The 25912-nt window shown below is 45.8% G+C and overlaps 1 protein-coding gene and 1 long non-coding RNA gene across 23 annotated transcripts in view; one reads left to right on the top strand and one right to left on the bottom strand.

Moving 5' to 3' along the window:
• The window catches only part of DNM1 (dynamin 1), a 67558-nt gene extending 48911 nt beyond the window's left edge, over positions 1-18647 (bottom strand). For 12 of the 22 annotated variants that reach the window (XM_038165097.2, XM_072025200.1, XM_072025198.1 and 9 more), the window contains exon 1: positions 18259-18647. In XM_038165097.2, coding sequence (XP_038021025.1) covers positions 18259-18419 — 161 coding nt within the window. In that variant the 5' untranslated portion in view covers positions 18420-18647. The remainder of the gene's footprint in view (positions 1-18258) is intronic. The other 10 variants (XM_072025193.1, XM_072025192.1, XM_072025195.1 and 7 more) reach the window with 1 other exon arrangement.
• A 106-nt stretch (positions 18648-18753) lies between these two features.
• Positions 18754-25705, top strand: LOC139999013 (uncharacterized). The gene is made up of 4 exons (XR_011803974.1): positions 18754-18886; positions 19830-19946; positions 23052-23103; positions 25596-25705. It is a non-coding gene; the product is annotated as an uncharacterized lncRNA (long non-coding RNA).
• Positions 25706-25912: the final 207 nt, after the last annotated feature.

Here is a 25912-nt window from a genome sequence, read left to right as displayed (position 1 = left end):
CAACTTCAGTGAAGTTGCAACAAAAGTCACTGGCAGTCATCACGCACATCAAGTCCATGTCATTGTCTTTTTTTTCTAGGTGGAAGAGACCAAATGCTTTTGCTACACCACTTACTTTCCCTTTGGACCAGTTGGAAGGCTGTGAAAATGTCTGTAGCAGGCTTTAAAATACAAGTCCAGTATATACATTAATACAGCATCCTTGCAGTTTGTCAGTCCTTTGAGATTCTCGGATTAGATTGCACTAAAGGTGGTAAAGCCTCAATTAGAAAGCCAAAGTACCAGCTTATGAAGACAAAACGAGGTCCAAAGAACAGAAGAGTGAACACCATCTGATCGTTTAATTTCCATTTGATTACTTACTAAACATCTGCAGACAAGTACGTTATTAGGAGATGTGATTAATCCCCAGTTTGGATTATATTAGCTTCAGAAAATTAAGATTCACAGTATTCAGTTTCACATGGCTGTTTCTGGTTTTAAAATACAGTATTTGTTATTTCCTGTGTTCTGGTGGTGCCCGGGGATAACAATTCAATCAGAACTTCATTGCACAAAGTGCTATGCCATTACACAGCATGAAATACTGTTCCTGCCCCTGTGGACTTCACTGTCTACTTACACGGTTCAGATATGCTCCTGTTTAGTCTTAGAACTAGATGTGGTTTATCTGTCAGGTCTTATAGCTGATCACGTACACATCCAGATCAGGAGTTCTTTGTTAACTCACTATGGGATGATGCAGGACAAGCAGCCCAGTGCAGCTGGGGGGGTATCAGTACCTCTGACTCTCCTGGTAATGGTCCTGACTGCCAACACTCACATCTTCCTGCAGACTGCATTTTATCAACAGCTTGCAAGCCTCTGTAAACAGCACAACAGCTATGCTTTAAGCATTCTTACTCCATCTAACATGTCTCAAATGAATCCTTAAAAACACAGGCTGACACCTATGCAGCATATTAGCCACTGAATATTTATAACAGCAAACATTTTTAGCCTCAGTCTTACCAACTGCTAAAACAAACACCTCAGGAATGATAGTAGCTTCCTACTTCTTACAGAAGCACTCAAGCCTGGGGCTCTTTCATGACAGACAGTACCTGGTTCAACTGCAAGGCAGAGGCCAGATGCAGGAACTGCCCTGGGGAGCACTTCATGGTCTGATCCTTCAAGTGACATGCAAGTACACGCATAAGAAACTTCTTAACTTAAATGTGGGGCAGGAGCAAGGACAAGCGTGTCCCATCCTCTGCTGCCCAGTCAGCTAGCATGAAGGCTGTGTTACAGATTCAGTCTTTCCTGCTGACTGTGGCCTCTATAAGCTCTTATCTTCCTCAAACAGAAGCGCTGCTCAGACAAAAAAAAAAAAAAAAAGACAGATTGCCCAACATGAGCAGCACGAATTTAAATGCAGGTGTATCACGAACAGAAGTACCCATCCCCCTGCTGTTCCAGCTGTTTTTCCTCTACCCCTTAGCTTTCACCCTTCCTTCATGCTCACCATGTGAACTTGGACACCAGTCCTACAAGCTCAATCACACGGTAAGTCTCATTCTTAAGTAGCCACATCATTTCCAGCAAGGTTATTACTTGCCAACTCAGAAATTTAAGTGAGGTGATGTATTATTTGTCAGTCTCTGCAACACCACCACAAATCTAGTTTTGACCCATAGTGAAAGACAGCAAGTCCATAAGCAGTTGGTAGAATATTTCCCAATAGTGTAACTAGTACTGGTCACACAATGGATGCATATAGAAATAGAGATCTATTGTAATTACATCCATTCCATCATACTGGCAGTGTTACTGTACACAGTGATTCATTATTCACAATGACAATTGCGAAATCAAGACAGGCAATACTTCGTGTGTCTTCATGGCATACATGCTAGCAGAAACAAAAGAGAAGGCTTTCCACTGCCTTGTACCTTGAGTTCCTATTTACAGTCGTGCAAAGGGAGGTTAGCACTATTGTGCTGGCTTACAGCCCTTACAGTTGCTTTACATAATGCTGGCTCTCAAGCAGCATCTCCAACACCTAGCCACTTCTCCCCAGCACTGCACAGCTCTCCAACCCAGCAGCAGGAAGGGCCTAGCAGAGTCAGAGGGGGATAGATAATTAAATAGACAGTGACTTCTGAAATTCACACCTTCTCCTAATCCCCATCAGCCTTGAGTTCTGTTCCTCCACACAGTATTGTGTCTGACACCGGTAAATGCCCCCAGCAAATGAGAGGTGCTGTCTGAGAAGCCTTTATTAAGGTTTTCTGCAGAGACTGAGGCACTGTGCTCTTCAAATGCTAAAGGGTAACAGCTAGGTTAATTTACTGTAGGAAAAAAATAAATGTAGAAATAGGGTATAACATGTTCACACAGCATTCTGCTCCAGAAAAGATCCTCACTGTGAGAATCACGGTACCGCATTGCTTCCTCTGCCCCTTTCACCTCTGACCAGGCTGCGCAGTGTTTCTGGACCTCTGGTATCTTTTTCCCATGCTATACTTTCACTTCGTTCTAAATAAGGTAAAGGTAGTGTTTTCAGAGAGTTTACACAACGTAAAGTCACATGATAAGCCTACATTGACTGCAAAAGGCGATATTTTGGAAAAAAAAAGTGACCTCACGTCACAGACTTGGCCAAAGAGACAAAACCTGTCAGGAGACTGTTCCCTCCAAGAGAATCCCCCTTGATAGAAAACTGTATGGCTGGCTGTTTAAAACCTTCCATACAGTAGGCTTAGAGTCAAATCCATGTCCTCATGAACAAACATAATGGTGAGTTTTGTTTCACTGACACTGGGGACTAGAAGTGCCACAGAAAGCCAGCAGCTAACTGGGCTCCCACCTCAGCCACAGGGTTTGTTTCCTCACGGGAGGCAGCACAGCGGCCTAGCCTCTGATCTGGGCGTACAGAGGTGAAGGTCTCCACTACTGCCCTGTGTCACCTCCTTGAGTGAATCCATTCTCGGAGCATAGATCTTCTCTTCCCTACAGAAGAAAGGCTCCATTACTGAAATGCATTGTCCTATTTGTGTGCTCTTGGAGGTCTCTGGGATGTCCCACATGCCTCGAGGACCAGGAATGTCACTTAAAAGTGAGTTTCCTCACTCACAACACATTTGTTGAGCCAAACGTGGGCTGAGGGGGCTCAGACAAACAGACGGGGGGCAGACCCTGAAGTGTTTCTTCACATCCCTGGTGTTTCAGCCCCAATGGCTGGATTCAGACCTCAGCCTGCAGTACCTTTGTGCACACCACTGCTACAGCAAAAAGGAAAGGACACAATAATTTTCACAATAACATTTGCTTAGAAGCAGCTCTCTCCCTTACCCTCTGCCAGAGGGCACTAAGTTGTTTCTCTGGCTTATCTCTGACTGCACAGGCCAGCTCCCCAGAGTCACTGCACTTACTGCCTTCTTTATTCCCCTTTCCACACCTCCCTCCTTTGCATTTCACTCAGCCTCTCCTACACATGACTCCCTGCAGGTCTCTGAAAGCAGCAGGATAAGATAAAGGTTTTTTCTGCTGTTTATTTTGATTTGAATCCCTTGGGCTGGTTTTTCTGTTTCACACTCCACTAGCTTCAGGGTACATCAACATTTGGAAGAGAGCTGTGTGTACTATGCCAAGTCACGGCTGCACCAGAGCCTCTGCACACCAGTCAGACTTGTGGGGAACTTCAGAGCTTCACGGCTGTGCTGCTTCCACAGGGCAGGAGGTACACGAGGAGGTGAGGAATATTCTTAGGCTTTAGGTGGTCCACTTTCATCTGATGGCCTGTGAACCCACAGAGAGAAGCAGCACAGCCTAGAGACTGCCCCACAAATTTCTGCTGCTACATCTCTGAAGGAATTCCAAGAAGTCCACATACCCTAGGTCAACAGCAGGATCTGGCCTGGTTTTCCAGGTGCACCATGTATTTTTTAGTTGACCTGAAACAAGGGTAGAGAGATGTTGTTGCATTCTTCTGATGCGTCTCCGTATCAAACTCAAAACCAAGGGTTCAGTCAGCTTGCTGGCTGTGCTACAAAGCATGATGCAAGGATTTCTCACTCAGAGCTGCACTCCAGCCATAACTCAGTTTACATATTACGTATACTGAAGTCCTCACGTACAGTGCAGGGAGGCAGATGCTGAGCAAACAATTCCTCTCCATTTGAAGATTATACAACCCTGCACCCTATTTGTGTAGAAATAACAAAATGGAATTCCTCAGGAGGAAGCCCAAGGCCTGAATGCACTCAGGAATTACCATTCTGCCAGTTTTCCATGGCCTGTGCTTTCTTTCTACCCAAAAAGGTAAGCTTTCTCTCTCAGTCATTGCCAGGGACAAGTACCTTTAGAAGACAGGATTTAAGTTATCACCTGAAGCTCCCGTCTGTAAGATTTCAGCTTCTCCCAGTCCTTGGGGACACCTCAGATAGCTCCCAGCTCTTGCTAGAAATGCACACCTACAAGAAGGTACCCTGAAGTGTGAGAACAATTCATCACCTTCATCATCCTAATTGGAAAAAACTCTGCACTATACAGTCACAGATGCTGTGCTGTAGTACTACAGGCTGCCTTTCCAACTGTTAGAGACCAAGGTCAATCCTCTGTTTCCAAGTGCCACGGCGGGCTGTGACCTGGGGAATCCTGGCACGCAACCTGGTGCTGTCCCTGCAGGGGAAGCCCACGGTGGGAGCGGATTGGATCCACGTGCTTCTCTCCCTGCTTGTGATCAGGGACTAGATAGATAATCCCTTCATGGGCTGCTGCTCTACAATTGCAGTGCAGCAGCCAATCCAATCTGAGAGCCAGAACCAGGCCCAGGGGGATAATTCCCCTCCTACTTCCCTCCAACATGGTGAAATCTACTTGTTCCTATGGAAACAAATCAGTTTCGTGTCCACACAGTTCCTGACTCCCTCACTGCTGTGCATCAGCCCCAAGCTGCTGAGGCTGACAGATTTAAAGCAAGTGTCTGCAGCTATAGGTCAAGAGTTTGCAGGAGGAACAAGAGGTATTCCTGGCGCACAAACCCCACCACCTCACCCGAGATGTCATTTGCTTCAGTTCATCTCTGCCGTGAGAGAATTAATCAGGAACATCCTTCCCCTCCTCCATTTCGAGGGCTGACTTATCTGCCAGATCCCTCCCTGCTATCATCCTGCAGATGGGTTAGCCCAGAACATGTGAGGACATAAAACACAGATGGGAGAGGAAAACAGGGCACTTCAACACCTCGAGTGCACTTGTGAGCCAATTTCCCCCTTTGTATTTTTGCAGGTAGCAACCGTAGAAGGATTCTGTTGTTTGGAGCTCTGCATTTTACCAAGGAAGATTATTTAGAGAGTGGTACAGCCTACGGTGCAAAGCCTGGTCTCAAAAAGTCACTGCCCATTATAGCAAATGCCGCATTGACTCCAGGCTGCAGCACTGGGGAAGGGAAGAGCCTTGAGAGGCTGGAGAACTGCAGCAGTGCTGCGTGCAGCTTCCTCCGGGATCTTCTGGGTAACAGAACGAAGTCCTGCATCTCGCTTGCCACCTTGGGATATCTGAGGTAAAGAACAACACAGCACTGATTCTACATGACAATATCGGGAACTCAAGGGAAAAAGCAGCCCAGTACATCCTAAGTGGATGTGGCAGCAAGGATTACACATTCATGGAAAATGCAGCTTCGATTTCAAGGGTAACAATCCCAGGAGAAAGGAAACAAGGCTGATTTCACCTTCGGGGCTCTGAATTTTCAGTTCATTCATGAACAAACACACAAACCCACCTAACAGTAGATCTGGGCAGCGATACCAGGATTCAGGGGAATAGCAACCACAGCACTGGTGAGGTCCAGAGGCCTCCACAACCATGGTTATAGGAAATACAGTATGAACAGGTCACTCTCCACCCCAGAAGGTGTAAAACAGACCTCTGTCTGTCTGCCTTGCTGATTTTTTACCACCACCATATAGAAGCAAGTTTGCCTTTTGCTCTCACTGAAGCATATACACACTGTATACACTGGCAAAAAAAAAGACACAGACAGTACCAGGCATCATCAACCACCTAGCAAGTCCAATTAGCCCAGTCCCAATTGCAGTAGTAAAGCAATCCAGTTTTTATATCCACAGAGGTAAAGCCATGACCCAGCATCTTTGCTGGTATCCTCAGGCTGCACTGATCTGTCATAATTCTGCAGTAACACCGCTCTGCTTTGGCACAAACAAACCTACTGACAAATCCTGGCTTTGCCATAACACAACAGTTGCAGCCCTGAAAAACATGACCCACACAGCACCTGCAACTTGAGCAGGGAGGAAACAAAAGGACAAGCTGTACAATAAAACTCTGGGGCAGGAATGAGTAACTGATGGGAAAGCAGAGCCACAAAAACACGGTAGGATTAATGCACGCTAAGACTGACAAGCAACACGCTGACCCTGCGATTTCCCCACCACCAGTGGGGAAATACCATCTGTCCTACCTCTCCAGAGTCAGGCTGCAGCTGAGTCTAGACTAAAAGCTGCCCTGCAGCAAAGGCTGTCTTGTGCTGGGGGACACCAACAGACCACGCAGCAGTAACCAATATTCCAGCTGTTCATCACATGGAGGCTCCAGATATCAAGGGACTTATCCCCTTTTTGCCCTCCTCTCCAGAGAGGGAAACCCAGTAAAATGGTAGATTCAAGGACACCAAAGACTCACGGTGTCACCTTAGGTTTCTTGTTAAGATTGCCACCTCTGGAGTCCTGGTGTTTGCTGCAAGGAGAACAGAGATGCTCAACGCACTGCAGTATGACACGTCCTCCTCCCCCAGGCAGCAGCATGTGCCAGGGAAGGAGACAGTCTCCAAGAGGCAGAATGTCACAGAGGGTACAGGGAACTGAAAGGGTTCACTAGAAAAAGCAGAATGGTTTTGGTGAGCCCACTGATAACCCAAACGGAAGCTGTGTGAGGAAAAAGGGTGGTATCTTGAACTGTGATGTGCTATCAGTGGCCAGACAAGTGGTTGGTTTATAAAATTGAATGCACATACCCTGGGAATTCATCTTGCATCAGAGGTAAGAGGCAGAGCACACTGTGGGCAGTGAGGCAGGCCAGCTCCCTGCTAACAGGCCAGGCAGGCAGGAGTTCCTCAGGGTAACTGCGTCATTCAGCACCCAGGCACCCTGGCCAAGCTGCCCGAGGTGCAGGGCTGTCCTGCAGAGGGGATTTAAGATGCCAATTTACATCTCTGCTCTGTCTGGGGAAGCATGCAGGAACAGCGCCAAGCTCCTTGCTATGCGCTGCACCTCTGCAGTTTCAGATATAATTAGGATCACCCTGACGAGAAACGTGGTGCAGAGGGACTGCTCCTTAAGCCCTTGAAGGAAGACAAGCATACGGATTGCTAGCACCTCTAGAGCAGAGGCATTAAACTCTACTTTAAACTCTAATTACCACTGAAAGCGTCTCCATCGCCAGGCTACACCAGAGATGGATCAGCAGCCCCAAAAGAGGGAAGCCATCCCTTTTCTGGCTGGTTTCACCAGGAGGATGCATTCACCAGAGCCTTTCTGTCCAGCTGGTGGGGCAGCACTCCTCATGGCCCAGGGAGTATCTTTCTTCTGGTCAGCTTTAGGGAGTGACCTCTAAAGGAGCCCATACCTTCATGAAAAACTTTTAGAGCTTAAATTCAAGAAGCAGTAGAAGGTCAAAATTGGTGTTGCATGTTAACAGGCACTCTGATTCTACAGTGAAAATGTGGTGTGATAACCAGGACAAACAGACCAGAGTCCTCTGGTCTTCCACTCCTTTCTCCATTTTCCACAAAGTGTTTACCTGAACCCCTTCCCCTGATATCTCCCCCGACCCCTTCAAACCAACACACTGATTACTAACACCATGTGCTTTTGCCTGACCAGTTCAAGGTCAAAGGTGTTCAAACAGAAGATAGCAAAATAACATGGTAATGCAGGTCTTCACTTGTTCTTTTGCTCTAAGCATTCTTTAAATATCATTCTTTCAGTTTCCTGAATGAGTTTTTATAGACAAATAACCTCTTTTCTCTAAAAAGAGTCTGGAGCGCCAGGTATTTTACAGCCCTGGCATAACAAATACATCATGTACAAACAGGCACACACAGAGCAATCCCCAGGAACCTGAACATCAAACCAAAGCAGCAGAGCCCCAACAGAAGAAATATGTTGCAGGGGTCCTATCCGAGAGGTGTGCTGATGCAAAGAGGTGCCCCAAGTGCCAGCACCGGGGCTGCAGCATCGTCCCTGAAGCATGACACGTGCTGTGCACCGATCCCTGGAGGATGTTCTGCATTTTGGTGTGTACCAATCCCCCCTTTGCCTCCAGCTATAACCCTGCTGCAACAGATCTCCTCTCAAAGCCATCACCATGCTCAGGCAATTCCCAGCTATTCATAGAGAAGCTTCTATTAAAAGTAAAAGCACAATCAGCTTAAGAAATATCCAGAGATTACTCAAGAGATCACAGCAGCCAGAGAGAGGAAAACCTAACACATATTAGAAACAGTGGGCCCCCTCCCCACTCAGAGGGGTGTACATTCAGAGTGAGTCAAAGCAAGATAGTGGAGACAAAAATTAGCATAAAAACTGTCCAAGTTTGAGCTTTGCCTTCTACTGGCTTAATTCTGAACTAAAAGGTCACCAGGTGTATTCCCCTGCTGACAGAGAGCTGTTCCTGTGCCGGCAGGCAGGTGGCAAATGGACAGTTATTATCATTACAAGCCTCCGTTCATAGAAGTTTGTAATTACCCAGATGAGGAAGAGCTCTAAGAGCTGAAATGGCCTGCTAATTTGTTCTCAGAGCCCCGAGCCAGATCCTTCAGAATTTACTCTGCCTTTACACATGTAGGAGTAACCGGAATGCAAAGAAGAGGAGCTGAGCAGAGACTTGTTCAAAGGCTTTTGCCTTTAGGTATCTCCTCCTTGTGCTAAGAAATTCAGCATAGTCTCCCCCAGCCCTGGATCTTCTATCTCAAAAAAAAAAAGAAAAGAGGTTTTTCCTAATGCTCTCCAGGGTAAGTTTGCTCTGCTGTAAAAATGCCCGCAGATGTTGAGAATCAACTACTCAGCATCTCTGTAGACTTCTGCCTTGCGATGCTTTCAGAAAGGGTTTAAATGCAGCTGAAAAACTGCTCTGAAATATGGCCGCAGCTTATGCTCAGCCTTTACACAGCATTACAGCAACACTGCCTGGCTCTTGCTCTTCAGCCAAAACCTACTGCAGTGTCAGTTTAAAGTCTGCCATGTCCTTTCTCAGGCATCCCAGTGCAGTGCTGGCCATTCTTACATCAAAACTGCTTCACATACAGAAAGTGAGTCCTAGCGTAGTAAGGATCCCCACAATTCTCCTCTTTGGTATGGAAGCATTAACTCTTCACCCTTCCACACAGCTGCAAAAACACAACCTAGAGCCATAAGAAACAGGAAAGGGAGTGTTAAAGGGGACCATCGAGGCAATAAATTATTAAAATAGTATTTTCACCCCCAGAGAGTTGAGTTAAATTCCTGTTTCAGTCACAAGTAAGGAACTGGGTTTATTCCAAGCTTCATTTTGTGTAATTTTTTGTTCATTATGGCTGCAGTACAAGTATTTTAACAGAGCTTATAGTATGGGGACATAAGCCCCGATTTTTAGAAAGGGAAGGCCAACATTTTACAGTGCAGGCCTTACAGAAGCACTGGAATTCTTTATGCTTCTCCTGGAACACTTTAAAGCAGTAACCTTTAAAGAAAGCTACCCCCAAGCATCCCTGTTAGGAACGGATGTTTTCAATACAAAAATGTGCATTGCTCTCCTGTTAGCCAAACTGCTGCATCCAGGCCTCTGAGGAAAACCACACAAGTCACAAGATTTGCAGAAAAGTGGCAGAAGTTGGCAAGTTTGCTTGCAGTCAGCAAGACAGTTGGAGGAGCTTGCATAACGCCTGCTTCCAACAGGCCTCCCAAAGCGTGGTGTGCCGAACTGCAAGAAGAGACCAAGCAGGCTCCGAAACACCACCTCGCTTCCATTTGGTCCTGGCTGCTTCTAGCAGGGCTGTGAGAGCATCGAACACTGCAGAGATCTGAGACGCTGTTAGATTTCAGGCTCAGGGCTCCTTCTTCCTGTATCGTGTCTCGAAGGGAAGAAAAGCAGTTATCTGTTGTAGTCAACACCAGCCCGGGGGCTGTGACAAGCCTGAAGGTCATGCAGGAAACAACCATCAGCAACTTAATTGTTGCTTTTCTCCATCTATACAAGAGCCTAAGGAAATTGCTGGGCTGCCTTAGATTTGATTTTTGATAAAAGCATTCACTAACAGGACTTTGACAACAAAGTTCGGACGCAAGTACGAAGTATAAATGAGTCACCTGGCATAACTGCTTAATTATCTAACACGAAGTTGTGCTCTGGGCTGCCAGTCACGATGTTTCGATGCACGCTCTCACCCGCTCCTCGGTAAGCACCGAAGTGTTGTCTCAGCCCTCTCTTCACAGCCACTCCAGTATTTATATCAGCTAGTCCTGAGTAAGACACCCAATTTTCACGACTACACTCCATCAGGTCACACAAAGTAAGCATGATCCATGCTTTGGAAGGATCATAAATAAACATAAATAAAGACAAACAGCATTTTGGAGCTTTTTGGAATGTGGCTTGCTTGCAGACTAACCTGCTAGAGGTCCAAGCAGCCACCTGTGAGCTTAAACACACCATGCACAAAGCCCTGGGCTCATTCCTCTCCGAAGCCCATGCTCAGTACCCATCCCTGCCCTACCCAGCCAGGCTGCTGGGTTCGGTTCAGGTCAGTGGGCAGGAGATTACACAAAAGGAGCTAAGGTCCATGCTGCAGCAGGTGTGCAAACAGAGCTCCAAGAAGTTCCCAACCTACACAGCTCTCTCCATGCATCTCAGTCTACACTCAAAAATTCGAGTGCTACCATCCCATCTAACACAGCCTCTTGTTCCCCAGCGCTTTCCAAGAAATCCCCAGCTCCTCACACCCAGGAGTGGTCTCTGCCAGCAGCACCAGTCCCAGTTTCCCAGATCTAAGCAACCTGTGATGTTCAATACCAGTTGGCAAGCGAGGCTGCAGGAGCAGCTAAGGCCCCTGGCACAGCAGTGCTGTACGGACAACAGGTCCTCCACAGGGCTCAGGCAGGTATCGCCGCATCTCCCCTGCACAGCTTCCATTTATTCTTAATAAAAATAGCTCTATTTCTTCTGGTTGACCTTTTCTAGTGTCATTTCAAGCATCTGTTAACGATAAACGTACGTGACATGGCAGAGACCGACAGCCTCACCTTTCTGCAGGAAGGTGCAGTAAGTGAACCCCACGAGAACCTCGGCTCAGAGCTGAGAGCAGGACCCTGACCCCACAGCCAGCCAGGTCTGACCGTCAGACAGCACGCCTTGAGCTTCCCTGCTCAGTCAGGGTGTGCAAAATCAGGGCTGAAATTGGGAAAAATTCAGTTCAGGTACAGTGAGAAACGAGCCCAGCAGTGGGCTATTTCCCCACCATGCATGGCAGGATTTTTTTTTGGCATATTTAGTTTTAGCTCTCCTCCCAGCCAGCAGCGCTCTGACTCATCCAGTTACACATTTGAGAGTCCAAGAAGGAAAGTATTACACCCAAAGGTTTTTTTTTTTTAGTGGCATATTAAGAAAAAAGGGTTGCTGTTCTTACTGCCAGTAACTTCCTTTTCACAGATGCTGCCACCTCAAAACCAGTTTTGCACTGGGCATATAGGCCCATCACGATGTGCTTCTAGGTGACCTCCTGCCACCCTTCAGTCAGATTTCTGGTTTTGCTGCTCAGATGCACTGCTGAAAACAAAAATCTGAGTATTGGCTCACACGGGTGGAGCACTCACGGGTTTGCATCTAACAAACTCGCTGCTCAATAACAAGTTTCATGCCTGCAGCTAATAAACAAGAGCTACATTTCCTTGATTAACTTAAACTAAATTGTCAACTTCTTCTGTTTCCCCTCAAAAAGGGTTTTCATAAAAGTGTTATGAAATCCTCCCTCCAGAATTTTTACTCACTCTTAGACTGCCAGGCTCAAACTTGAAGTCCAAAGCAGGAACGTTTGGGAATTCACCCGATCAGGAAGGGGACCAGCTTCCTGCCTTAGAATAACATTTTCAGAGGCTGCCTCAGACGTGAGGCGCCTCAGACAGACTCCCACACCTTCTATTTCAGCCTGGCGGAGTTCTGCCTACTCACAGCATCTGGGGAAGGTAGATTCAAGGACTTCACGTGGCATCCCCAGCTAGGTATTGAACTATGGCTTCTGAAAACAATCGGGAGTCTTTAAAAATAGAAGCTTGTCTTCGTAGTATGTGATTCTCTTTTTTTTTTAAAAAAAAAAAAAAAAAAGTGTGAAAAGTTCAAGCATGTCGAGTTTTGAAGAAGAATAACAGCTTTAGCATATAGGAATGCTTTTGGGAGCTTCTGCCTTCATTCCCCCCCTGGTTTTGCAGGCCCTTATCAGCCCTGTGCCGCAGCGTGCTGTTTATAGAGCAAGTACAAAACCACCTCTTACCTGTTTCAAGGCACAGTAAGGACTAATTATGCTCAGGATGCCACAAGATCCCCAACACGAAGGTTATCAGGGTAGGTTATCATGGTAACAAGGAAAAGCCCACTCTAGCAGAGAAGGCATCCTCCCAGCCTGCTGGCTCCCAGGTGACGAATGCCAGCCGCGATAAGGCGACCTGTCACTTTCACACACCAGCAGGTCCACACAAGCCCCACCTCGCACGATGCCGAGCATCACCTCCCAGCTCAGCAGCACAGCTGGCTTCCTTTCCCTGTGCAAATTCTGGCATGACCCAGGACGTGCCATAAGGAGCTCGTTCCCTACTGAATCTAAGGCTTGTGGCGGTTACCAGAAGCACGAGATCATCACTAAAGAGTTAAGCTGAAGAATACGGTCAGACAGCAAGATCTGCAGAGAACATCTAGCTGCTGCAGGAAGCAGAAAATACATCAGCCTTGTGTTCACTTGAGCCAACCCCTGTAAGATTAACACAATAGTCAGAGGATAAACACAAGCAGACACGGCTACACCTACAAACACAGATTCTCGCATTTTGTTTTTTTTCCTACAGCCACTCATGTTATGTTTAAACTTAATTACCCATGCCCTTCTAATTATCCTCCCCCACAAGTGTTTGCTAGGAGCTATATAGATTTTTCTTACATTAAAATAATTTATCTTGTGGTTTATTGAAAGACTACTCATTTCCTCTACTGTTGCACACCTTTTTTTTCCTTCCCCAATTAATCCAGGATGAAGAGAGGTATTTTCTTCACTATAGACCAAAGGCTTGCTGCCATTTGAAGGATTATTATTCGGCCACAATACACGTCCCTAAACAGCAGAGCCCTGCTCCTGGCTCTTGGATCATCCTCTACAACCCCAAATAAAGATACAGACAATGCTTGGGAAATGATTTAACTTGCAAATACATAACAGCATTTGGCCAGCTCATAGATGTATTTATAATTAGAGACCCTTAATTCTTGGGTGAGTCTCTCTACCAGCACTCTGGGCATGTAAGCGTATCTCAAAGCAGAACAGAAAACAGAAAAACCAAAACAAACATTTAAGGGCCCATTTTGTGGCTAGAGAAGATTAAGTCAGTGAGTGCATCTTCTTGGTTAAATTATCTGCTGCTAAAGTACTGCACTGATGCTCAGCAATACCCGGTACAGCAGACAGCCTTGATCTATATGCAACATAGCTATGATTTTTAGATTTAATCCCTCAGTCCCCTTAGACAACCTTCAAGCTAACAAAGCAAGTACTGCAGAAGACTGAGCAAATTAAAAGCTTGAGGATTATTGACAAAACTGGTTTCCTGCAGTACCTGGACTGGTCAGGTATCTGCATCTCTGTAGGCATCCCCGTAGGATCTTCACTTCTGAGTAGTTGTTAAATGCTGCTGTTGACCTCTGAAGGTATTTTGTTCAAGAAGCTTCCCACAGCAAAGCCACGTACATGTTATCAAAGAATGCACGCCCTCATCATATCATCTGAGTGGAAGTATTTCTCTACATGGCTGAGGAAGGTTGAAACATGAAGATACTAAGCTGTTCCTCAAACCAGAAGCCAAGCTAAAGTCTGTGGCTTCATGGTCTAGCTTTGTATTTTCAGTATGTGATACAGCAAAAGAAAGACAGTCATAGCACATTGCCTTGCCCTGTCTTGTTTTGTCAAAGCAGCCACTGTAGCACAAGTACCAACCTTTATCTTTAGGTGTTTATCCTTACTACTGCCACAGATACTGCAGTGCTGCATTTCCCCTGCTCTTTTACCCATGTTAGTGCATATTACAGAAGACCTTTTTATTGTTGAAATCTGTTTGCTAGGAGAGATGGGGCTAGCTCAACACAACTGAGTTTTACGCCCATACCTGCCTCCAGTTTCCTTCTAGTCAATTTACAAACATCAGCAAATTCAGCATGTACCATCAGAGCCTGGTGACAGCCTGCTAAGCGTATCTATTTGGTTTGGAATATAAAAGTTCAGAAGAGAGGGGGATGCTTTTGAGGCTAGCACTCAAGTCTGGGATCAAATAAACACCAATTCAGTTCCTGCAGCTTTGGCACGGCTTAGCTCCCTTGATCAGAAGCACGATGGTTTCACCTCCATTCAAGTCCTTCCACCTACTGTTCCCAGCTCTTAGTCATCCCCTTCTCAGCAGCCCCCTTAGGCCATCTGTTCTCCAGAAGTCAGAGGTGCCTTGTTTTCTCCATGAAGAGCAATGCAGCTGTCCTAACGGGGCTGAGCAGCACGCTGCCTTGGATCAGCCAACGAGAACACAAGGCACAGACATTTATGCAGCCATCTGAACACAGTCCAGCGCTTTCAGTTCTTCCCGTTTGTAAAGCACAGATAACAGTAATACTGCCACAAATCCAAAGATTTATGTAACAGTGGTTTGACATCTCAGGGTTTTAAAAAGGCTCCTGGTCATGATTTATTTTCACACAGCAAAATAGGAGTAGCATGAACATGGATGATTTTACAAACAGCTCTGTGGGCTGTCTTGTATTTCCCCCCTTCTCAGTCCTTTTGTCTCAAGTCATACAAGCAAATATGACTAGTTCTTTTTTAATTAGACCGATTTTGCTGGTACTAGTACTAGCTTTAAGACCACCTAGCGTAAGAAAGGTGGCAGCAGGGAGGTAGCAACACCATAAGCGTGGACTAAATGACCCCCTGAGGTCCCTTCCAAGCCGAATTAGCCTGTGAGCCTATAACCACAGCAGCAGGAAATGCCTAGAGCTGACCAGATTAACCTTCCTTCCAGTTCTGAGGCCCAGGATAAACCAGTCTATGAAGAGATGTGTCACCTGTCTGGTTTCAACACAGCTTCTCTTGTCTCTTCAGTGATTTTAACACCATCAGCCAGTATCCTAGTCACCATGCTGAGTCCTCGGCAGCAAAAGCACACATAGCTGCCTCATCGACATCTGGTCTTATAAATACAGGCTCTGCACTGTTGGATAATCTGTTAACAGCAGAATAAATGACACTGAAAGAGTAATTAGCAGCAACTAGGAAGCCTTTGCGTTCAGGAGGAAAAAAATATTTGTTTGGTAAGATACACAAGTAAACACTGATTGCAGTCAGCAATCCTCTGTGCTTCAAGGTTTGCAGCGTGCGTGGGACTTGGTGCTACTGCAAGATGCCAGCAGCAGCCCTTGGCTGAGCCCTGCACAGCCAAAGGCTAGGTCAGACACAGGGGATAAGCATGCTGCCCTGCCATGTGAACATGGCTTGGTGACAATTCGGAACAAGTCCCATAGGTACAAGCAGGATGTCAGCCCTGGCAGGGCCTCCAGCCCCTCTGAAGTGCCCGCACCAAGCACATCAGTCAGTCTGACTGCATCAGCGTTTGTTCTCACACAAATTTCCATCCACTCCAGCTCATCAGCACCCGCATTCGCCGTGTGGTGAGCAGCTGCCACGCCACCATCCCGGGATCCAGCTGGAGCAGTGACATATGCAGTGTCCACACCGCAGCCGTGGCTGTATTCGGTCACAGTGGGGCTACACAGTTTGCCTTATGCCTACTCAGCCAAGAAAATAGCCCCTACCACAATGACATGGAGGAGCCATGCTTCTTCTAGATACTATTTCATAGCTTCTTATCATGGGTTTCAATACCTGCACAGAAAGATGAGGCAATGCACTACAGCAGGGCCCCAACATTATTTTAACAAGATTGGGTTCTGCAGCATACACGCATTCACTCTGTGGAAAGAGGGCTCATGTTACTAGTCTCTAAACTAGCCAGCTCTCGAGGGTATCAAATGGAGAAAGACTTCTTCCCTTTGACACGTTTTCCATTTCCACTCCAGTTATTTCCTCTAACTGCTTTTCTACAGGCAGCTTCACTCAGGCCTCTCAGCTCCTGCTCGGGGACCCACCAGTATTTCATTTTCTAAAAGCCACAGCGCCGTGCACACTGCTGCAGAGACAACTGATGGTGCACAGTCAGGTCACGAGTTCTCCCAGGAATCATCCAAAAAAGGCAGAAAACAAGAAAACAATTGAACTCATTTGATCTCCAACAGGCAGACAGACTCCCCAGTTCTCAACTGGAACCAGTGGAAATGCACCAAGGATTAAGATACCCCCTTGTGCTTGCTCAGAGGGAAAGAAAGGGGCAGCACACCCCAATCCATCGGCTATCCTTCGACAATCCCTGCGCTGGCCCAACAGCCGTACATTACACATTACGCCACTGCAGCACTGACTGCACAGATCCTCCAGAAGGGATTTACGAGGTTAGGCTGCCAGCACTTAGAAAGCATGCAAACAGCCGAGCCAACAGGTGAATGTTTTGCTTACATATTCCAGGGGACTTCTTTTCCCCTTCTTAGTAAGCTATGGCACTGCAAGTCTCTTGCTTTGGTCATGGGAATCATTATTTTTTTCTGGGTCTATGGATAAAAAAAGTGGATTGTGGCTGATGACCAGAGGCTCAGTAAAATGTGTTCGTGCAGTGTCCTTCCCTTGGCATGAATCCTGGGATGCCTGGGGGATATTGCATGGACTGTTGGAAGTTGGCTAGAAAGGATTCCAAGCCCTCTGGATGTATACCTGTATTTTTATTCATTTATTTTAAGAAATCTCACTCCAGTGGTGCTTTCTTTGAACCATATGCAATCCTGGACCTCCTCCCCAGAACACACACTGCACTCACTGCTCGAGACAGAGGTCCAAAATTTGGGGTGCTCACAGCAAAACAAGCTGTGCATACACACTGCAGACCCTGCCAGCAGCAGGGAAGCATTGCAGGCCATTCTGTACCGCACAGATTACTTCAGAGGAAAAACAAACGGGGGGCGAGGGAACGACATCCCCGAGATGTTGTCATAAATGCAGCTTTCTGAAAAAGAAAAGCCCACGCAAGCACCTGACCAGGTATCGCAGCGCTCGCTGCTTTTCAGACAAGGCAACAGCAGCCCACACGCCGCTCCCGGCGTGAAAAAATACCTTGATAACCAGACCTGCAATTAATTAACGAGGCCAGACACGAGCTGCGGAACAACCCCCACAGCAACCCCCTCCCCAGGTGCTGCGTGGCTCCAGGGAGCAGCAGCCGGGCTGCGGATCGCTGGGGCTGCGGAGGATGAAGGCGAAGGTCACACGAAGGGAAGGCACCGCTACGTCGCCCGCCACAAAATGGTAGCACCACAGCAACCCGAGGGCAGGGGAAGGAGATAACCCTGGATCCCCCCCCGGCCTCCCCGACACGGCACCCACCAGGGTGGGCAGCAGGGGTTGGGGGTTTGACCGGAGCAGCCCCCGACCCCCTAATTGCATCCACACATGGAGGACCCCAAACCCCACTGGGAGGTGGGGGGGTGCTCCTGTCGCCTCGAGGGGCCCCCTACAGAGGAGACAGCCCCCGCACAGCGGAGATAAGCCCCCCAGAGAGGAGATAAGCCCCCCCACACCTCGCACCGCAGTGCCCCGGCGCTCTGCAGCGCTGCTCACACGCAGCCCCCCCCGGCACTGCGCTGCCCGTGCACTGCACCGCACCGCCCGTGCGCCCCGAGGCGCTGCCCCCTGCAGCCCCCCCACCTCCTCCATCCCCCCGCATCCCCTCACAGCCTCTACGACCCCTTGCAAGCCCCCCACACCCTCTCTACTTCCCCCCCCGCACCCCTTTTCCTCACGACCCCCGCGGCTCTGCCCTCATCCCCCCCCCCCATACACACACACACACCGGGACCCCCCCCCCCAAACCTCACCTCCCGACGAAATTCTCCAGCACCGAGCTCTTGCCGGCGCTCTGCCCCCCCACCACGGCGATCTGCGGCAGGTCGAGGTTGGCGTTCTGCCCGATGGCGGCGAAGGCGTCCTGCAGCCGGTTGACCAGCGGGATGAGATCCTCCATCCCGCGGTTCCCCATGGCTGCGGCGTGGCACCGGCACCCCCCCCTCCCGAGCTCCTCACACCGCTGCTGCTTCCTCCTCCTCCTCCTCTTCCTCTCGCCTTCACTGGCGGCTCAAGCCCAGCCCTCACCGCCCGGCCGCTGAGGCACCGGCACCAGCCCCAGCCCTCGCCCCGCTCGACGCTGCCCGGGCTCGGCTCGCCTCAGCCCCGCCGCGCCTGCACCGAGCCCCGAGCCGCCGCCAGGGGGCCTTAAGGGCGGCAGGAGCCGCGCCGCAGCCTGGGAGTTGTAGTTCAGTACCTCAGGGGTCCGCCCGGTGGCAGAGACCCCCCCCCTATCGGTGTCGTTCAGCCGCCCACCGTCGTTGTCCACCCTTGGCAGGCTCCCGGGCACGGCCGCAAATGTGGCGGGGAGAGGTGGAAGCAGGGCTCGGGGCTGTGTGGTGCCCTGGTGTGGTTCAGCTGGGCACCTGTGTGGGGCATCAGGTACCTGCCCGTGGGCCTGGCCGGCTCTGCTGCTATCCCAGTGTGGTTTAGTCACTGTACGTGCACTGTGCAGTCAGTGTCCTGTCACGATTTGGTCAGTATGTGTGTATGGTTTGGTTCCTGCACCTGTATGGTTTGGTCCTGAGTACGCACGCAGGTGATAAATGTGTGCTCAGCCGCTATCTCTGGGCAGTTTGGTCACCGTATATACACTGTGCAGTCAGTGTCCTGTCACGATTTGGTCAGGACGTGCATACGCTTTGGTTCCTGCACCTCTACAGTTTGGTCTCGCAGGTGATAAAGGTGTGCAGCTGGTCAACATGCCCTGCGGTTGGGGAAGGGGTTGTGTCAGGATGGCACTCATGGAACTACCAGAATACACAAAATACTTGATACGATTCAGCTAGAGGCTTATAAAACACTTGTGCATTTCTGCTGCTTGATCCTCATTGAAACATGGATGAAAAACATAGATTTCTGTTTACTGCTGCAAAAGAGTAGATATCGCTGTTGCTCCTGTCCTTGTTTTACACAAACACAAACAAGTGATACATTTCACGCACTTAGATTTTCATTTTTAAAAAGTCGCTCATCTGCAATAAAGAGAAAAACTGATTTTAGGCTTTTCAAATTATTGCTTTTTTATAAAAATATGATGTGAGGCCATATTTGATCTGAAGCCGTAGCAGGGAAAACAAGCATTCAGAAAAGAAACTGATGGCTAGCAGTGACTCAGGAGAATGCTGCATTTCAAACACCTCTCAGTTCGTGCTACCCAGTACTCTTGTTCGCAGCTTAGAGACAGCTGGGGGTGGTGGGGGAAAGGAATAACAAAAAACTGCAACAGATTTTGAGCTGTATGTTTTGTTTTAAACGGCAACTTTTTATTCGTAAGGCTTCTGAGCAAAATTTCACAGATGTCCATCAAATTTAATCTGTACAGAAATACCTACCAGGGTGAACAGAGAAACTGGAACAGCCACGCTTGATCGTGAATTTGCCTCACTGTGTCATGGAAGATGCCCAAGGAAAATGCTTCAAGAAGATCATCAGTATGCAGGTAAGACAGCTGAAGGAAGGGAAGAGAACAGATCTGCTCCATCTGTATAGGTAACATTATTGTAGGCCATACGTGGGTTGTTTTGGGGGCTGTTGATGCTATTTTTTCCTCTCAGCAAATCTCAAGAAACAAACTTAAGAAACTCAATTGATGCTGTGGACAAATGTCTTTGAGCAGATGCTCCAAGGTATTCTGATCACTTACACTAAAGGACCCTAAAAAAAGAACATTGCTTTTCCTTCAAAAGTTGATAGCTACTCTTTGTTAGAGGTCACCACAAGAAGAGCAAAGAGCATCAGAGAGGTAAAGAATAATGTTACCTTCTTCCCTGGGTCAGAGCTAACGTTCAGAGTACTTCACACCAAAAGGATCTTTGAAGCTTTATCTGAAGAATTATGAGAATAAAATTGTTTTTTTTTCCTAGAGGTTGTCATAGCCTGAAGTTCACCCACACAGGTCCAAATTCAGCACAGAGAAAAGAGCTGCCCAACTACATCACTACAATAATATCTCATAGTATAACAGCTGTGCTAATAAGCCTTAATGGCCCTGACCAGCTTCATCTGGTGCCTCTTCCCACACCTGTGGGCTTAGGAGCTCTATTTAAACTTCAGCCCAGAATCACGGCTGCTTGGTTCAATTATGGGGGAGTGTTGTTTTCCAGTTCAGTCATAGTCTTTTATGCTGATAGAGCTATTGGATGCTGGTTTCAATTTGGAGATTGGCTTCTTAGGTTGTTATTAGTTATGCCTTGTTACTATAAACCTACCTGGAAATCACTAGGCCTAGTCTTAACGTTGGCCTGATGGTTGGTTTCCTAACTTGCCCTTTTATGTGTCTCATCACTATGCTGTTTTCTTTAACTGGGACTCTTTGTTGAGTCTGGCTGTTTTCATCTGCCCTGCTTGTCTCCCTAGAGTGTTGTAGGACTGGACACTAGTGGACAAGGCCCTTGCTATGTCACCTATGTGTTTCATCCCCTGATTTCTGTTCCTTTGGGGAACAGCCTTGTTCTTGCTGCCCCCTGGCATCAACATCTACTGCTTAGATAGTGCTCATAGGGAATTGACTGTGCTCCCTAGCTTGCACCCACTCCTGTGAATCCACACCTGCTTTTAAGGCTTCCATTAAAGCAACTATATGTGGCTGTAGCAACTGACATTTCTGTTAACTATAAAAACATCAAACTGCAAATACAGTGTTTCACCCCCTGCTTAGTGTTCTAAGCAGTTATTTTGTTCTCAGTGAGCCCACTCCAGCCCAGAAATAATCATTCTGTATTATACCACTAGAAGCAAAATCTAAAGATTAGATTAATGCATTTGTTTTGCAAAAGGTTTGTGGAAGAATATTGAGAGCACAGGAGGTCAACAGCTGATATTTGAGACTACAGGGGAAAAAATAGGGTTAATGTTGCTGGTTAAGGAGCTGGTACAGCAGAAAGACTCCAATATGGCTTATCTGCAGGTATTTTTCGAGTATTTTTTTTCCCCCGTGAAACTAACAAATGGATCTGAGAAAATATGTGGGCCTATCATCTAGGAGTCCTTCATCTAATTAACTGAGACCTCAAAGTCCATGGGAGAGATATTAGGGAGCTATTAGGGTGTTCTCCAAGTAGATGAGAAAGGAAGAAGGGAGGGAAGGGAGGAAAGCGGTAAAATTCTGTAGAAATATTGGCAAGCTTCACACGTTTCTTAGCAGATCATTATTAGTGGAACACTGTAAGAGGGACAGAACATGTTAAAGTCTCCAGTTTTGCAGTTGTACTCAGAGGCAAATGAGGACACAGTACACGCCTGCAGCATTACTCCTACAAGAATTCATTAATATCATGGAGTCTACCTAAGCATTTCTGTAGCGATTGTAATCATCCAGCCCAGACAGACCCAAACAGCACTGAAAGCAGCGAGGCTTGATTTTTAAGAAGCTTTAGATACCTACACCTCCCATTGATGAAAACAAGAATTGCAGGCACTTAGAATCCCAATCCTAAAGCCTTCCATTTTCTCTCCTGCAAGAAACTGAGTTATGAGTATATTAGTAGCAAACGGGGCTTTTGATTCTGTTATACCTCCTCTCTATGATTTAGGCAGCAGTATGTAGGAGCTATAGGAGTAAAACAACTATGTGATCATCCTTCAGGGGAAATGCTGAAGAATAGCAATGTCTGTGAAATAAAAAGGGGTTTTCCAAACTGGAGCACACAGAAAAAGCTATTTCTACCTTAGAAAAATTTATGACATCAGCAAAGAAAAAATAAGATTTTTTTTTACAGGTATAATAAGTATTTCTGGCCATACATTGATATGAATTCCTATAAATGGGCATAGGCATAATTATACGTTTCTATGTGTTGCTATAAGTGTAAAGAGTTGTGCATTGATTTTTGTTGCCTCATGCAAACAGAACTCCCAGTTTAGTTATCATAATGAGACGTAGACATTTGAGTGATAGATTCTGTCCTTCATTCCTTGCCCTTGCAAAAATAACGCATCTAGTCCTTAGAGAAAGGCAAAATCATGAAACACAAATAGCTTGATTCTCCTGGTCACCTGCAAACTGTTTCTCAGAGGTACAGATGTCACACAGTTTCTGTTGACTCCAGATAGAGCTATGAATGTTTGGAACTTTTCATGGTGGTTCATGAGGTGGATGGTTCCTTAGGTTCCTAAGAAATGTTTAGAAATAGAGGTAAGAATATACATTAAATGTTCATAAGTAGGGGTGAGAATATAAGTTATAAAAAGAGTTGGGGATAGGATTGTTGCTCTGTGTATCAGTATAGAGGATATTACATAGCCAATTAATAGTTAAAAAGCTTAATTATGACTACCTTCTTAAGTTGTTTCTCTATAGGCAGTTTTATAATTTGTATATTTTTTAAAGTATTTTATAGGTACTTAAATACTACTATAGTGGTGATGATGCTATAGTAGCATCATTGGTCTGTTCAGGTATCAGAGCTCAAAGTAAAAGTTTCTCTAATGTTCCTAATGGTTAGAAAAAGCTATCTGAAAGAAGAATAGCCTTTGATTTTTGTGATTTTAAAATAGTCTTTCCTTGCAGCACAGAATAGTGAAATACTTTTACCTTCTGAAACAGGAAATCTGCTGAACTGGTCTGAGAATCCCTCAAAAAGAGTATAAGACTATTGGTAAGGATTATCTTTAATGCAGCTCCCCAGGAGCCAGAATATACATAAGAAGCTGAGCGTTATAGTTCATTAGAAAAAGGATCTGGACATAGACGTGAGTTTAAATGAATATTTTAAGAGTAGCAAAGCTGAGTTCTCAGCTTTCCACATACAGTGAGATAATACAAAATAGTTTCTGGAATATATTTTATCTTTTGGGACTGAAAGTCGCTGGTAGAAGCAGATTAGCCATGTAGTGAAATCATGGTAAAAGTAGTATCTTAGTTTATACCTTGTGGGCCTGCCCTGCCAATCAAGAAATATTTGGAATAGGTTTCTAGAGCAATAAAATGAAGAGTGGGTGCAAATATCTCACAGATTATCTTGCTTTGAAATATTTTGTGCTATTGCTTTCATACGTGTGAATGTAGTCTTCCTACAGATAAAATAGACGTAAAAAACAGTGTAACTCCAGTAACTAATACCAGCCTTTGAGGGTTTGAGGGCAGACCTGGTGAAACCTGACATTGTTACCCATTCTTTCAATAGATAGCCCCAAAACACAGGAGGAAAAAAAAAAAAAATATATATATATATATATATATATAGCTCCATGTGCTTTTTTTTTCTCCGAGGAGTTTGGGAGGTTTAGAGAGACTGAAGTGAGAACTAGAATATATCCTAGTGAAATGGATGAGTAATAACGCCCTCCTTGTGGATTTCAAAGGAAGTTGTGGGCACCAGAGTTTCTTGGTACTCTTATAGGCACTGAGAAACTGAGACTGCTATTGAAAATCTGAGTGTGCACAGCTTTACTAAAGGTTGCATAGCAAGTCTTGGAACTAAAATTAAAATGTACATCTGCACCATCCAGTTATGTTCTGTAAATTAGAAATGTCTGGTTATCTGCAGGCCCGATCTGGTCCCTGGAACAAATTCATATAGTCCAGCAAAAACTTGTCTGACTATGTAATGCAATCCAGCTCCTGAATAAAAAGCTTTCCTATGGTCTGTCCCCTTATCTGCCAAGAAATTTCATAACCCTGATCTAATTGTATAGAGGTGTAATGCAGGTTGCCTTTTAGCGATGATCCAAAAACCCATGTTAGTCTCTTTATGGAAGAGTACTTTCTGGGTCATTTTCCTGGCTTGATCTTTTGATCCTCATAATGCTGTTTGATTTACTCCCATTGTCAATGAGACAACCTGTGTGTAACCATCCCTGGCCCTAGGATACCTAGGTTTCTCTGCCTTGAAGGGATTGAGTAATAACATTGTTCTCTTTATTGTAGAACTAAGTTTTTAAGGTTCCATGTATTCACACATAATGATATGTGTTTACCATTGTATCCCAAACATTCAGCAGCAAGTTGCTTAATAGCTGAAAGGGAGGTGTTCCTCACAGGAGGGGAAAAAAACAACTTGATTTTCAGCAGATGAGAGGTCTATCGTGTACCAAAAAATGTAAATTTATATGTAGCAATGCTCAGTGAAGATCAACAGTACCCTTTAGGCTGTCAACTTAATAAATGCTATTTTGTAGTCTGTAATAAAGAAAATAAAGAATCCTAGCTCAATTTCCTGCATTGTTAACTTGCATCTATGTGTCTTCAAACCGAGCAGCAGGATTAACTGAATGTAGAACTTCTGTCTTCTGGATTCGGTTAAGCAATCTCTAGTAGGTACGGTGTTTACGTCTGGCACATAAAGGCATTTCTGAAGATCAGCCTATGGAGTATGGGACTAAATCAACATTTAGATTTGTGTCCAATGCAGTAGTATGTGCATTGAATTGTAGACTTAATGTTTATAAACTTATTGAAGAATGTTTAATAATTTGTGTACAGGACAAAGCAGAAGAAAGGCTGTCTTTAATGTATCTGCTTAATATAGGGATTGGTCAGGCATATACAGGATCGCAAAACTATCCCTCCCTTACCAGTGCAGAACAGACTGGTAACCGCTGTAATAGGATGATTACAGAAGCAAAAAGGATCAGTTATGCAAAATGATTAGAAAAAGATTCCACATGTTTTCTGCTCCATGTATGTATTCCCTGTGATGATACTTAAGCTTTAATGCTTAACAGGAGAGCATTTTCTCTGTGTGCAGACAGCTGTGACAAGATAAACGACTCTGGGCATTACCATGGCCAGTCATTGATTCATACGGATGGTCATCTCCAAACTGATTATTGTAAAATCAGAACAGTTTAAAAAGGCCCAAAGGAAAAATCAACATATGCTGTTGCATTGAAAATTATTAATGCTAACTGTATATCACTAGCAGTTGTGTTCAGCTTACAACACTTTCACCTAAAAATCAATTTTGAGGCCTTTAATGAGTCTTTATTAGCATGAATAAAGCAGTCTTTATTGGCGTGAATAATAAGACTAGAAAGTAAATTATTTCAGGACGGATTCTCTGGAATGCAAAGAGAAGAAATGCATCTTCACCCTTGCTAGGTTTAGTATAAGAAATGACAGTCACGATGTATTTTTTTTTTCATGCAGAGGTCGTGTGAATTGGACATACTTAAAATTAATTCACCACTGACAGAAAACAAGTGCCGCAGGAAGGGTTTTGCTGCAAACTCTCACAAAAATAAATAAATAAAAAAGTGGATGGACCTGCTAGAAAAGTCATCTCAGCCTACAGCACAGCGTAACATTGCAAAAGTCCCTGTTTTTCTTCCAGGTTCTCATGACAAGCTTGCCAAGATGTGACCACAGCAAACGGCCTGAGGCTGTTGGTTGTTTTTTCTTCTCCCATCCCTTCAGCGAGACGGTTACCAAAGATTCCCCTGGACTATGAAAAAACAAACAAACAA

The sequence above is a fragment of the Anas platyrhynchos genome, chromosome 18, assembly GCF_047663525.1.
Source record: "Anas platyrhynchos isolate ZD024472 breed Pekin duck chromosome 18, IASCAAS_PekinDuck_T2T, whole genome shotgun sequence".
Classification (NCBI taxonomy): domain Eukaryota; kingdom Metazoa; phylum Chordata; class Aves; order Anseriformes; family Anatidae; genus Anas; species Anas platyrhynchos.
The sequence above is the reverse complement of the archived record's forward strand: the minus strand, read 5'-3'. Positions and strand labels throughout refer to the sequence as shown.